General features: G+C 36.2%; 1 protein-coding gene and 3 pseudogenes across 1 annotated transcript; 1 reads left to right on the top strand and 3 right to left on the bottom strand.

The window, feature by feature from the left end:
• Nucleotides 1-4,637: 4,637 nt before the first annotated feature.
• LOC137717113 (uncharacterized) lies at nt 4,638-5,426 on the bottom strand. Its single transcript, XM_068456419.1, has one exon. It carries the CDS (start codon nt 5,424-5,426, stop codon nt 4,638-4,640), a length of 789 nt encoding a protein of 262 aa, XP_068312520.1.
• Nucleotides 5,427-9,281: 3,855 nt separating this feature from the next.
• LOC137717114 (fluoride export protein 1-like) lies at nt 9,282-14,169 on the top strand (annotated as a pseudogene).
• LOC137719329 (5S ribosomal RNA) lies at nt 13,607-13,725 on the bottom strand (annotated as a pseudogene).
• Nucleotides 14,170-14,536: 367 nt separating the features above from the next.
• On the bottom strand, nt 14,537-14,655 carry LOC137719327 (5S ribosomal RNA; annotated as a pseudogene).

The raw sequence follows: 14,655 nt of genomic DNA on the forward strand, positions 1-14,655 counted from the left end.
TCATTAAACCAAATTTTGTAAATTTATACTCTTATAAAAACATATATAAATATACCACCCTAATAATTTTGGTGCCCCCAATTTTTTGGGCACCAGACGGTCGCCCTGCCCCTACTGGGCCTGGGCCGGGCTTGGGTATGCACCCGGTTTCATGTTAGTTTCTATCATCTCGCAGAACTATCTCCAGACCGGATTGCGACCAATGCTAGCTTGAACACCGGCATGTTAACTTTAACCAAAAGGATCCAATCAACCAAGTTCTAAACTACATCAACGTCAAGTTTATAATGCATACATGTGTTGATAAGTTTCTGCACTAAATGCAGAAACTAGCATGAACCCTAGCGACATGCAAATGTACGTATGCACTGACCAGCTTCTTGTTATGGTGGTGTCTTCTCTTCTCTTGTGCACAGTGCTTGTATGTTCAGGATTCACAATGAGATTGATCCTTCTTAATGAACAAATGAACACCAAGGTTATAAACCGAGAAGAGGGACCAATCCACACCATCGATTTTGGTAACTGCCTAATCCCATTGCCATGGCAGTTACCATCAGTTGTCGATTTGCAAACCAACTACCTTATAGTTTGATTAATGACGTGTTTTATATCATTTTCCCTCCATTTTATATTAAGTTTGTCCAGATACAAACTATTACAAGTTCAAATGTGTTATAACTCATTCCTAAGTTTACTTGGTCTAAGTTTTAATGAACTCACTAGAATTCAAATGTGATGAAATCACATGAATTCCAACATTCTCCCACATGAGTGATGTCAAAACTTTTAACTTTATTACAGCAACTTACTAAATATGATCACTGAGCTAATCTTGATGTAAGAACTTTCTCAGCTAACTAAAATATTGCATCTGCAGAACCTAGGAGAAACATTGTACTAATTTATGTACTGGTACTCCAAGATCACTAAACAAATACAATATAATGTGAATGCTATCATTGAGGAATATCATTATCAGGGATCATAATAGTATACTAACACACTCCCACATTTTTGGTCCTGAGATGTCATGAATATCTCCTCTTTATTAACTTTGCAAAGATTCATTATAGATGAAATTAATCAACTCTATACAACATAAAGTAGCAAGATTCATATCCATAATACCTTGCTCCCACATTACTCAAGTTCCATTGAAGGTTGCAGTCCCATCTTCATCACATGCTTGTTAAATGCAATGACATTGATCACTTTTGTCAATGGATATGCCACCATCTCATGAGTACTAATATGCTCAATGTCTATAACTCCATCTCTAACTTGATCTTGTACTTTCAAGTACTTGATATCCATAAGCCTCAAAGCTTCTGATCTTTTGTTGTTCTTGGCAAAGAATACTACAGAAGTGTTGTCACAATGTATCTTCAGTGGTCTTTCAATGCTCCATACTATCTTCATGTGATGCAACAGATTTTTTAACCAGTTTGATTGTCTCATTGCCTCAAAGTAACCAATGCATTCAGACTCCATTGTTGACACAGCTCTTATTTGCTGTTTCTTGCTTCTCTATGACATTGCACCTCTAGCAAACATGAAAATATATCCACTAGTTGACATTTTATCATGCACACACCCTCCAAGATCTGCATCTGTGTAGCATACCAACTCCAAATTATCAACATAATTGTAGCACAATACATGATCTTGTGTTCTTTTCAGATACCAAAAAACCTTCTTTCCAGCATTCCAATGAGCCACACCAGGATTCGATTGAAACCTTCCTAAAACACTCAATGCAAATGCCAAATCAGGTTTGTGCACACTTGTGCATACATTACACTGCCAATTAGAGATGCATAAGGCTTATCCTTCATTACTTGTATGTCATGATCAATGATGGGACATTGTTTCAAAGAGAGTTTGTCACCTTTACCAATAGGCAACTCACCACCACTGCAGTGCTCCATGTTGAACCTTTTTAACACTTTCTTAATGTAAGCCTTTTATGCCAATCCCAAAGTTCGTTGAGACCTGTTTCTAACAATTTCAATACCCAAGACATAATGAGCTGGTCCTATATCCTTCATATCAAAATAATTGAACAAAAACTCTTTGGTTTCATTTAATAAGTCAACATTGGTACTTGCAAGTAAAATGTCATCAACATATAAGACTAGAAAGATGAAATTGGACTTCACCATTCTCATGTAGATGCAATTGTCGATTTTGTTTTCTGCAAAGCTAGAAGCTATCACAACTTGATCAAACTTTTTGTACCATTGTCTTGATGCTTATTTCAAGCCATAAATAGACTTGTTCAATTCGCAGACCCATTGCTCCTTACCCCTTTCAATGAATCCAAGTGGCTGCTTTATACAAATAAGTTCATCTAAATCACCATTGAGAAATGTTGTTTTTGCATCCATCTAATGTAATTCAAGGTTAAAATGGGTAGTGAGTGCCATTATGACTCTAAAAGAGTCTTTGGTTGACACAGGTGAGAAAGTTTCATTGTAGTTGACTCATTCTCTTTGAGTGTACCCCTTGGCCACCAATCTTGCTTTGAATCTTTTCACATTTCCTTGTGAATCATGTTTGGTCTTAAAAACCCACTTGTAGCCTAAGGATTTCATATTTTCTGCATTTTCAACCAAAGTCCAGACATTGTTTCTAGACATGGATGCTAACCTATCTTCCATTGCAACCATCGACATATCAGAATTAGAGCTTTACATTGCCTCTTTGTAGCTTGTTAGATCATCTTCATCACCAATGTCATACTCCATCTCCTGCAAATAGAACAGATAGTCATCTGGTATGGTTGATTTTCTTGTTTTAGTAGACTTTCTCATAACTTGTGAAAAGTGATCCAAGCCTACTTGTGGCTGGACAATTGTTGATACTTGAGAAGGCAATGCAGCATTTGGAAGCACAGTGAATGGAGGTTGAGTACTCGTTGGAGTCTGCTGTAAATTGCTATAGGATGCCACAGTACCACTGTGAAGTGATACATTGGAATTGTTGCTGGAAATTGTAGCTGCAATGGTACCTGTATTTGCTAGTGGTATCAACAGTGTTTGATTTTTCACATAACCATTGTTTGGTTCTGTAATGTCTGCATTTCTTTCTTCAAAAACATTGGAGTGATCACTTGGAACACAGGTTTCACCAACACTTTCAATGAATTTAGCATTGTGACTTTTTGCAATTCTATTGTATAAATGAGAACAATAAAATTTGTAACCATTTGACTTCTATGCATAACCAATGAAATAACAACTTGTTGTTTTCAAATCCAATTTCTTTTCATTCAGATTGTATAATCTGGCCTCACATTGACACCCCCCATGTGTGAAAGTAGGATAAGCTTGGCTTTCTTCCTGTCCAAGCTTCAAATGGAGTCACCTCAATAGCTTTTGTAGGCACTCTATTGAGTATGTAATTGGCAGTTTTGATTGCTTCCCCCCACAAGAACTTAGGCAAATTCGATTGAGAAAAAAATACTCCTCACCATGTCTTTGAGAGTCCTATTCCTTCTTTATGCAATACCATTATGAGATGGTGTCCCTGGGGTAGTGTGTTGTGCTACAATACCATTTTGTTGCAGATACAAGGTGAAGGGACCTATGTGTTCACTTTCAGTGTACTTACCATAAAACTCTCCTCCACAATCGGATCTTACAACCTTTATAAGTTTTCCCAATTGTCTTTCCAGTTCTATTTTGAAAACTTTAAAACAATTTAAAACTTGAGACTTTTCTAAAATCAAAAACAAAAAAGTGTATCTTGAGAAATCATCAATAAAGAGAACAAAATAGGAATTTCCACAGATTGTTTTTGTTGGGAATGGACCACACACATCGGTATGAATGATCTTGAAGAGATCATTGCTTCTTGTGGCTTTCTTTTTGTTTTCGGTATTAGTAGTCTTGCCCTTATATCATTCTATGCATTCCTCAAAGCCATTGAAAGTGCTATTTGACAATATGCCATTCTTAATTAGTCTCAACATGCCTTCTTTTGATATATGCCCTAGCCTTCTATGCCACAGCATTGAAGATTTCTCATTAACAAACATACATTTCGAGATTGAATGTTCAAGATTGAGACATTCTTCATAATATGTGCATTGGATTTGCCAAATATCTCAATTTGGGAATGCATAACCAATTGGATTGTCATGCTGGTTTTGAATAAAAAAACTTAATTTGGTTAACATCACCAACATATGAAAAACCATCCTTGACAAACTGAGTAACTGAAAACAAGTTCCTTCTTATTTATGGAACATATAGTAAATTGTTCAAAATTAAAATAAATCCAGATGACAGTCTTAACATAATTCTGCCAATAACTTCAACTACCACTTTATTTCCATTTCCAACAAGCACATTGTAGACCTCCTTATTTGTCCCCTTCTGGTTTTGAAATCCCTGCAATGAGTTGGTTATATGGATTGAACAACCAGTGTCAAACTACAATGAATTTTCAAGAATAAAAACCATGTTAGACTCCACTGTGACAAAAACATTAATTTTAGTATACCATTTCTTAACCAACTAGATTTTGTATGCAGGACAGTTTTTCCTTTGATGCTCAATGGATTGACAATGTAAACACTTTTTTATGTTGAACTTTATTAACTCGCAAACCTGTGGGAAGAAGAGGCACCATCATTCTTGGCAGCAACTGATGTGAAATTTCTTGGCACCAAAGTCTGCACCAGCTTGGGGTTTGAATCCTGATTGCTTTTTTCCCTTGGCATTCTCATTCTTGAACGTAGCAGCCCCTATCTTTCCTTTTCCTTTCCCAGAATTAACAAGGTTTGCCAACTCCATCTTTTTAATCTTAGACTTCTTCATTGTCTCCTCTTCTTGACAGCAAATGGAAATGAGTTCATTGATTGTCCAAGTGTCTTTTTGTGTGTTGTAATTCACCTTAATCTGGTCATAATCACAAGATAAGGAGTATAAGGCCATGTGCACAAGAAACTGATATGTTATCTCAATCTCTAATGCATTCAACTTGTTGGAGATGTTCACCAATTTCAGCAAATGTTCATGAACATTACTCACCCCATCATGCTTGGTGTTGATCAGTGCAGTGAGATATGCACCTATCTCAGCTTTATTAGACTTCTTGAATTTCTCTTCAATCCTAGCCATATAATCCTTGTCTAAGTCACATCTAGGTATACCACCACAAACATGCTCTTCCATAGCATTTTGCATAATGAGGAGAGACATTTGATTAGCTCTCTCCCATTTTGCATAAGTCTCCCTATGTTGTGCGGTGCTTGAATCAGTTACTGCAACAGGTTGAGGGGTCTTGAAAGCCATAGTGAACTCTAACATTCCCAAATTCAAGTTCATCTCTATTTGATTCTTCCAGGTTTTGAAGTTGTTACCATTCAACTTCTCAATATTCACCAAATTCAACATGTTAAAACCTGTAGATAACATGTTTCTTTCATTTGTGAGTTCATAATTATCTGTGATCAAGAACTTAACTTGGTATTCTTGTCACACTTCATTATAGAATAAAGGTCACCTTTAGGCAAGACACTATCCATGTACACAACATGAACTCCAAGAAGTTTTGCATAGCCAAGGATAAAAATGCATAGATACATGTAAAGTAACACCTTTCGGCAAGTTAACTTTACACACTTAATATGATCATCATCACTCACTATACAACAGTGTATAAGCAATCCCAGTAATCAATTTCTTTGGAAACATTCTTACTTGTTAACCTTATAAACTGGTTTAAGTGTTCATTTGGATGTTTAATAACTTGACATCAGTACATACACTTTGGTGTACACCAACTATGACACATCAACACTTAATGCTTTATGTGACTCAATCTGCATAAATTTATCAGTTCATATATTCAAAGTCAAGTATTAATATTTTAGTAGATCAATGTGTAGTAGAACTCATGGAGTCATAATTGCAGTAACGGAATCAAACAAACCAGTTACAACAAAATAGTCTTTAACTTATAAAACTGATTATTGCAGAATTTTAAACAACACAGATTGAGTTCACAAATCTGTCCATAATCATGAGTGTAGAACTTGAATTAACCTAGCTCTAATACCACATGTTAACTTTAACTAAAAGGATCCAATCAACCAAGTTCTAAACTACATCAACGTCAAGTTTATAATGCATGCATGTGTGTTGATAAGTTTCTGCACTAAATGCATAAACTAGCATGAACCCTAGCGACATGCAAATGTACGTATGCACTGACCAGAATTCGTTGCCATGCTTCTTTTTATGGTGGTGTCTTCTCTTCTCTTGTACACAATGCTTGTATGTTCAGGAGTCACAATGCGACTGATCCTTCTTAATGAACACCAAGGTTATATACCGAGAAGAGGTACCAATCCACACCGTCAATTTTGGTAACTGCCTCATCCCATTACCATGGCAGTTACCATCAGTTTTCGAATTGCAAATCAACTGCCTTATAGTTTGATTAATGACATGTGGTTTATATCATTTTCCCTCCATTCTATATTAAGTTTGTCTGGATACAAACTATTACAAGTTCGAATGTGTTATAGCTCATTCCTAAGTTTATTTGCTCTCTGAGTTTTGATGAACTCACTAGAATTCAAATGTGATGAAATCACATGAATTCCAACACGGCCAAGTTCTTATTGTACTATAGGTGCGTTGGCATAACATCAGGAAACAAGAATAATTCATAAATCTACTCTACTATATTTTACATTTCACTGATAGCTTCATAATTTATTGTAAATCTTTCAACAGAATAGAGATAAGTATTTATGACACTATTTGCACTAACTGCCATATCATTATATTCAAACTGTGATTTTGTAAATAAAGAAGAAAGACTTTGTTTTAAAAAAAAAAAAAATTACAAAGATATACTTACACTAAGGAGGATGAAAATATGGCTAAGCTCCACATTAAGTCAGTCATAATAATTCAGTTCAGGCTATTCATTCACGAGACCAAAACGTAAAACTTATTTGACAAGTGGAAGGATACAACTAGAAATACAACCCTAATAAATTAGTTCGGATTATTCATTCACGAGATTCAAACCCTCAATGATAAATATAGAGAAATAAACTAGATTGTAATATTGAGTAGTTTGCTAGTCAATTCCAATTAGAAACTTATAATTACATTATTCCTTAAAAGTAGTTTGCTTGTCGAAATATTTAGTCTTTCCCCCAACCAACCGACACGTGATTTTACACAGCTAACATCATCTTGTTTCGGAGGCTACATTGTTGTACTAACTACTTGGACATTCTTGAAATCGTTTCAGAGGGTAAAAGGTTTTTACTTACAAACAATCAAAAAGGGCGGAGCCAAGTACAAGGCTCCCCTAGGCTATAGCATAGGGAGAGTTTGGTTCTTCAAGCTTAAAAATATTAATTTTTGGGTTAGTTTATGATTTTTAATTGCCATATTCCACTTAACAAATGAATTTTTTTTATTAGTAAGGCTGTTTTTAAGAATAATAAGAGCTAATAGATGTTAAATAAACTCATCACTTTAACCAATATTATATTTAATAGTAATAAATTTAAACTTTCATACCACAAATGATTTCTTATTTTATTTACTTGAAAACATTGAAGGCTAGAAACCTAGAGCATGATCAATAGATAGTTTAAAGCACAGTGATTAACAATCCAAAACTTGCATGCATCAATTCATAAGAAAATTAAAAAGAGACTACATATTTTTGCTAACGATCATGGCCTCACCCTAGCAAAAATGATTAGTTACACATATTCATAATTAAAATCAACATAATTGTATTAAACTAGAAAAAGAATGAAAACATCTGAAAGTATAAGTCTTGAAATCTCTAAGCTTTAGCCAAATTCTTCTTCTCAAATCTTGCGTACTTTCTGAAGAGACCCTAGGTCTGCCAAAAGGCTTATTTATACTACTCTAATTAAAATCCTCCTAGTAAAAGGTCTTAGAATCAGACTAGGAAACTAAATAAATTGAAATAAAATAGGAAACATAATCCTAAATTGACTTGGTAAATTCGCCTAGAAATCTGCACAGCCACGTTCTGGACCCATATCAGCTCCAAAACTGGCCCAAAATGCTGGATTTAAAGTTTGGACTATTTTGAACACTTCTCCAGAAGGCCACAAACCCATCTGAGGTTATCTTGGGCTCAAAAAATGCAATTTAAGCCCAGAAACGTCATTTTCTAGCAACGCGCACTACTTCTTTAATAAATCGCCAGAAAATAACCGCTTGATAGAAAAATCCCAAATTTTGATATAAACAAGCTAAGGAACACACAAACGTCCTGCAATTTGAATCACTCCAAAATTCGTCCGTTTGATCACATTTTGCTCCAGAGGAAATCAAATGTTCTATATTGAAAATATAAAGGAAAATATCAAAATTTTACCAAAATAAATACCAAATTATACTAAGAATAGGGTAAAATATATAATATAATATTGACTCATCAAATATCACCTTTACATGTCTTCATATGCATTGTTCTAACTTACAAGAATGCATACATAGAGAAGTAACCTGTATTTATTTAGCGTAATGTTAGGGAGACAAAATTTAAACGAAATTTTGTAAACTATATGACATAATTGTTGGTGATTAGATTATTACGTAAGTGTTGATAATGTATTTATTTTCTGTTGGGGACACATCATATGGTTTGCAACTGGGTTTAAAAATTTAGTTTACCTAGCATTACTCATTTATAAAAGGTGTTGCGAGAAATATTTTCATCCTGCACTCTTCTGTATATGGATTTATTAGGGATCTAGGTTGTATTATTCTTGAATTTTGTGGATATCTTGAAGTATTAGTTTTGCTCTTTCTCATTCCTTATGTCATGGCTGTTGGAGCTTATATGCGAAGTGCGGTCACTAAATTTCCTATGCATTTTTTTTGTTTTGTTTTTAAGATCTGACTTTTTCTTGTTAGGGCTCAAGGAGTTGTCATATTTTGTTCGTATACAAATGTTTGGATTGTTTAACACATGGATTGGTTAGGATACAAATAGCATTTCAACGTTTGTATCAGCAGTAATTGCATTATTTTCACTAGTGCATTTGTTCCTCTCGTTTTTAGCATTATGGATCAACATTTGGATTTTGTTATTTTTATTTATGAAGTCGCTTCAAGAGGAATCAAGCGCTGTGGTTATGAAGAGTACCGTGGGACTAATGGCGCTGAACTGATACGAATTAAATGATCGAACAAGCAGTGCCACTCCTCCATTAAGGAGGCGGTCTTTAAGTTTTTCACGTGTTCAACCTTCTCAAATAGATGACGGCAATGAAAGTGAATGTGTGTCGGAGGCAGGAGATATTGGGGATCGGGCTCATCACAGCAACAGGCACAGTGAGAGTGGCAGCGTGTGCTTATTTCCTCCAGAGGACATTCTACTGCAATCCTATGGGTTCTGGGGTCATGAGCCTGTTACATCCAAAGCAATTCCCCTGTCTCTCCCTTGCTAGAGGAAATCATATCTCCTCTTTCCACTGCTGCGATCATACAAGAGGACAAAAAGCAAGAGAGCTTTTGGTTTATACTTTTGTCATCGCATATAATCTTTGCTAGAGATCCTTGATCATGTACGACATTTGGTTTGTTTGTTCATTCATCTCGAAAGTACAAAGTTAAACATGTTTGAATTTTCCCCCTCTTTGGTTGAATCATGCTACTAACATAAAGTTGTGTTTTTATATGCAGGGAAATACGATAAGGTTCCCAAAATTCTTGGAGTACGGTTTATGCATGGTTCATTTAGCTGTTTTTGGCATTCTCGAGGTAACACACTTAACCTTGTTTCTCATTGTACACCAAAGTGCATTTTACTTGAATCCCAATATATATTGAGTTTATAGCTGTTGTTGCATTCGTTTGTCAAAATTTGGATCTTTGGATACTTGTGGAAGAATACATTAGCCATATTCTGGTCTTTACAATTGAGATAACTAGATATTATCATGCGTTGCAAAAAATTTCCTTGCTAAAAGTACTTTTTTGTGGAACTCTGCCTAGATGAAGATGCTTATAATGATCAAATTGTATCAGTTCTATCTTTATATTGTGAAACACTTGAGAACAACAAAAGTATTTGTTAACGAAAATCTTTGATCATGCTCTGGCAGGTGGGGATTTCTTTTTGTCTTCTTGACAAACTGAATGTCATTGTAACACATCTTGGTAGATATTTCTTTCATATCATGAAACCTACTTGTCAAGTAGATTATTTGACAGGCAGCATTATGCAGGTCTTAACGATATATCTGCTGCAATAGTTGTTTGGCAATTCCAGTTGGTGTAACAAGCAACCAAACCATTCTCTACCTTTAGTTTCCTTCGAATATGGTCTCTCTCTCTGACGCTCACTCACACACTTGCACAAATGTACTAGTGCCCTTTATTTGGCAGTGTTTTATTAATAAACATGTTAACGTAAAGTTGTTAAACAGGAGTGTTAGGAGGGACTTGTATTGGATTTGGCTCCTCACCGGATCCCCTCCCTAGGGATCCTAGGGATCAACACATGGGGACCGTTGATCAAAAATCGTGCGGCCGTAATTTTTTTTCTTTTTTATATTTTTCACGCAAAACGGGACTGCTTTACTTTTAAAAATTTTAAAAGCATTTAATTGAGACCGCATGATTTTTTGTGCGTTGATCCCTAGGATCCCTAGGGAGGAGATCCAGCGAGGATCCAAATCCACTTGTATTACACATGGTATCGTAATTACTGAAGTTTAATCAAGTTCCTTAGTACCTCTGTTTTCCTGGTTTTTTCTCTTCATCTTTTCATTTCTAATGTCATATTTCTTGGGAGTAGTAATATGGAAAATGTTGGATGATGTGCCAATGCAGTCTTTGTTCCTAATGCATTTTTGTAGGTTTGCTCTTTCTTGATGGTGGGGGGGGGTGTTGGGTGTTGTTTTCAAAGGAGATATATCGTATACGTCCGATTATTTGGCCATTGGATTGTCAACCGGTTACTTGGGAAGCCTTACATCTTTCAGCGGTGGGAACCAGAAAGTGCTTGAACTTAGTGTTGAAGGCCATTGGGTTTTTGCTGATGTCGTATTTACATGTAGCTGGCAATGGCAATCATAATGTTTGAATTTCATTTGAATCTAGCTGGTCTCAGCTTTGATGCCTATTATCCAGGGATTAATCACAAACCCAATGTTGCTCAAATTGCTGGACTGATCTGAGCTTCTCTTTCATGTGACGGATTATACCAGGTTTGTTTCTTGCCACCTACTCCATCATTTTCGGGGTAGAGACAGCAAAGTGTTTTAGGCAGCTTCTTGAGAGAAACTCAGTATGTGGTATCACTAGCTCTATAAGGAGCTTGAGGGTTGATAGCTACAAGCGTCACTTGGTAGCTTTAGCAGTGTTGTTGTGGTTGGGTTGCATAGTTGGACCTCTTGGTGTGCGGATCCGGTGGTTTTTAGCCCTGCTTAATGGCCGTGGATTAGGAAGGCGGGGTTGTTGAAATGGGTTCCATTTGGTACTCTAATTGCCAATGTTTCTGCAGCTTGTATCATGGCTGCCCTGTCTTCTGTGAAGAAAGCGGTAAGTTCTTGTGATATGATATTCGTCCACATCCACCCCATGACTTCATCCTCACCGTTACTTTTTGTGTTTTATGGTCTTGTGTTCGGAAAGCTTACAGTTCACATATATTTGTCACATTATAAACTGCCAAGTTTGTTACTTTGGGCTCTTTTTCTCTCGTCGAGGTTTTAGAAGCTTCTTGGGGGAATTTTTGAAGTGTACTCGTTTCTTTTACAATATTCTGCGTGTTACCTTTGTCCTGCGTTTTCTTGGTCCATGCTCATGGTTTTTTAATAGAAAATCTAACGAAATATGTCCTTCAGAACTTTTTCTGTTTGCTCAGATGAACACTAAGACTTGTGACCTTGTTGCAACAGGCATACAATTTGGATTTATGGGTTGCACGAGTACTGTTTCTACCTTCATTGCTGAGTTCAATGAGATGAGAGAGAGCAAATATTCTCGGAGAGCATACGCATACGCCATGGCTACGATATGCACCTCGTTTGGTTTGGGGTTCATGATATATTGTGTACCTGTTTGAACAAAGGGATACAAGTAGTTGCATGCTCAGGCCATTGTTTTGAAGTCTAATCTGTGGCTATACCTTGAGATTTTATTCACCCTCACTGGCTTCAATCTGACCGAAGGATAGGGCACCCTTCTGCCTCTTGAGTGTGTCACAGAATCTTGCGGGAGATACTTACACGAAATATTTTTCTTGCATCCGTCTCTGCCCTCAGGCGTTGTGACAGATACATGGGGGTATGCACCTGGTTTCATGTTAGTTTCTGTCATCTCGCAGAAGTATCTCCAGATCGGGCTGCAACCAATGCTAGCTTGGACACCGCCAAGTTCTTATTGTACAACAGGTGCGTTGGCATAACATTCGGAAACAAGAATAATTCATAAATCTTTTTTACTGTATTTTACATTTCATTCAACAGCTTCATAATTTATTGTATATATTTCAACAGAATAGAGATAATGCACTAACACCATATCATTATATTCAAACTGTGATTTGTAAATCAAGAAAAATTACAACGATATACTTACACTAAAGAGGATGAAGGTATGGCTAAGCCCCACATTAAGTCAATCATAACAAGTTAGTTCAGACTATTCATTCACAATATCAAAATAGAAAACTTCTTTGACAAGTGGAAATGAATACAACTAAAAATACCACCCTAATAAACTAGTTTAGACTATTCATTCATGAGATTCAAACCCTCAATGATAAATGTAAAGAAATACGACTAAATTGTAATATTAAGTAGTTTGCTTGTCAATTCCAATTAAAAACTTATAATTACATCATTCCTTACAAGTAGTTTGCTTGTTGAAATATTTAGTCTTTCCCCGAACCAACCACCACGTGATTTTCCACAGCTAACATCAACTTGTTTCGGAGGCTACATTATTGTACTAACTACTAGGACGTCCTTGAACTCGATCTCTCCCTTGATCTTCTTTCGAACATGGCCTCTCTCTCTCTCTCTCTCTCTCTCTCTCTCTCTCACACACACACACACACACACACTCAGACACTCACTCACTCACACACGTGCACATATGTACAAGTGATCTTTATTGGCACTGTTTTATTAATAAACACGTTAACGTAAAGTTGTTAAACATGAGCGTTAGGAGGGACTTGTATTACTCATGGTATCATGATTACTGAAAGTTTTTTCTCTTCATCTTTTTATTTCTAAAGTCATATTTCTTGGGTATTTATATGGAAAATGTTGGATGATGTGCCAATGCAGTCTTTGTTCCTGATGCATTTTTGTAGGTTAGTTCTTTCTTGATGGGGTGGTTGGGAACCGGTTACTTAGGAAGCCTTACAACTGTCAACGGTTCGAACCAGAAATGCTTGAACCAGAAAATGCTTGAACTCAGTGTTGAAGGCCTTTGGGTGTTTGATCTGCTCTGTTTTTTAATAGGTAAGATGTCATACTCTAAAGAATTGCTGCAGTATACATGTGGCTGGCCATGGCAAGCATAACGTTTGAATTTCATTTGAATCTAGTTGGTTTCGGCTTTGATGCCTGTTATCCAGGGACTTCCAAAGAGGTCATCCATTCTAGTACTACTCTTGCCCAAACTCGCTTAACTTCGGAGTTCTGATGGCATTTGGTGCATATGAGTTGGTATGATTGCATCCATTAATTTATGACTTGTAATTTTATATAACCATTTCTTTGGCCATGACTAACCTTTATGCATAAGCAAATCACACTGGCCCAAAACGATCACACAAAATTCAAAAATATTAATTAAGACAATCCCACGAAATTCAAAAACTTGAATTAATAATCTTTCCCACTCTTTTCTTTCATCCTAGTACTACTCTCGCCCAAACTCGCTTAACTTCTGAGTTCTAATGAGATGCGGTGCATGTGAGTTGGTATGATCGCATCCATTAGTCTATACTTGTAATTTTATATAACCATTTCTTTTGCCATGATCCCTTCACCTTTATCCAATGCACGAGACTCGGTTGTAAACGACAAGCGCCATAAATAAGCCGCTAGAAATATGCAAAAAAAGAATCATGAAAAATAAAAAAAGTTTGGGGGATGCAACATGAGGACGTTCCAGGAAGTCACTCATCCTAGTACTACTCTCGCCTAAACTCGTTTAACTTCGAGGTTCTTATGAGAATCGGTGCATATAAGTTGGTATGATCTCATTCATTAGTCTATGACTTGTAATTTATATATCCATTTCTTCAGTCATGACCCTGTAACCTTTATGCATGTGCAAATCACACCTACTCAAAACAATTGCACGAAATTCAAAAATATTAATCAAGACAATCCCTCCAAATTCAAAAACTTGAATTAATAGTCTTTCCCACTCTTTTCTTTCATCTTCCAATCATGAGACTCGGTTGTAAAAGACTCGCGCCACAAATAAGCATTAGAAATACGCAAACAACAAAAAAAAAAAAAAAAAAAAAAAAAAGAGGTGAGAGGATGCAACACAAGGACTTACCAAAAGGTCACCCATTCTAGTACTACCCTTGCCCATACTCTCTTAACTTTGTAGTTCTAAAGGGATCCAATGCATGTGAGTTACTACGATCGCATCT

Source organism: Pyrus communis, chromosome 15 (assembly GCF_963583255.1).
Source record: "Pyrus communis chromosome 15, drPyrComm1.1, whole genome shotgun sequence".
Lineage (NCBI taxonomy): Eukaryota > Viridiplantae > Streptophyta > Magnoliopsida > Rosales > Rosaceae > Pyrus > Pyrus communis.

Bases quoted from the DNA above. Each gene is read 5' to 3' on its own strand.
- LOC137717113 (XM_068456419.1), bottom strand. From the start codon at position 5,426: ATGTTATCTACAGGTTTTAACATGTTGAATTTGGTGAATATTGAGAAG.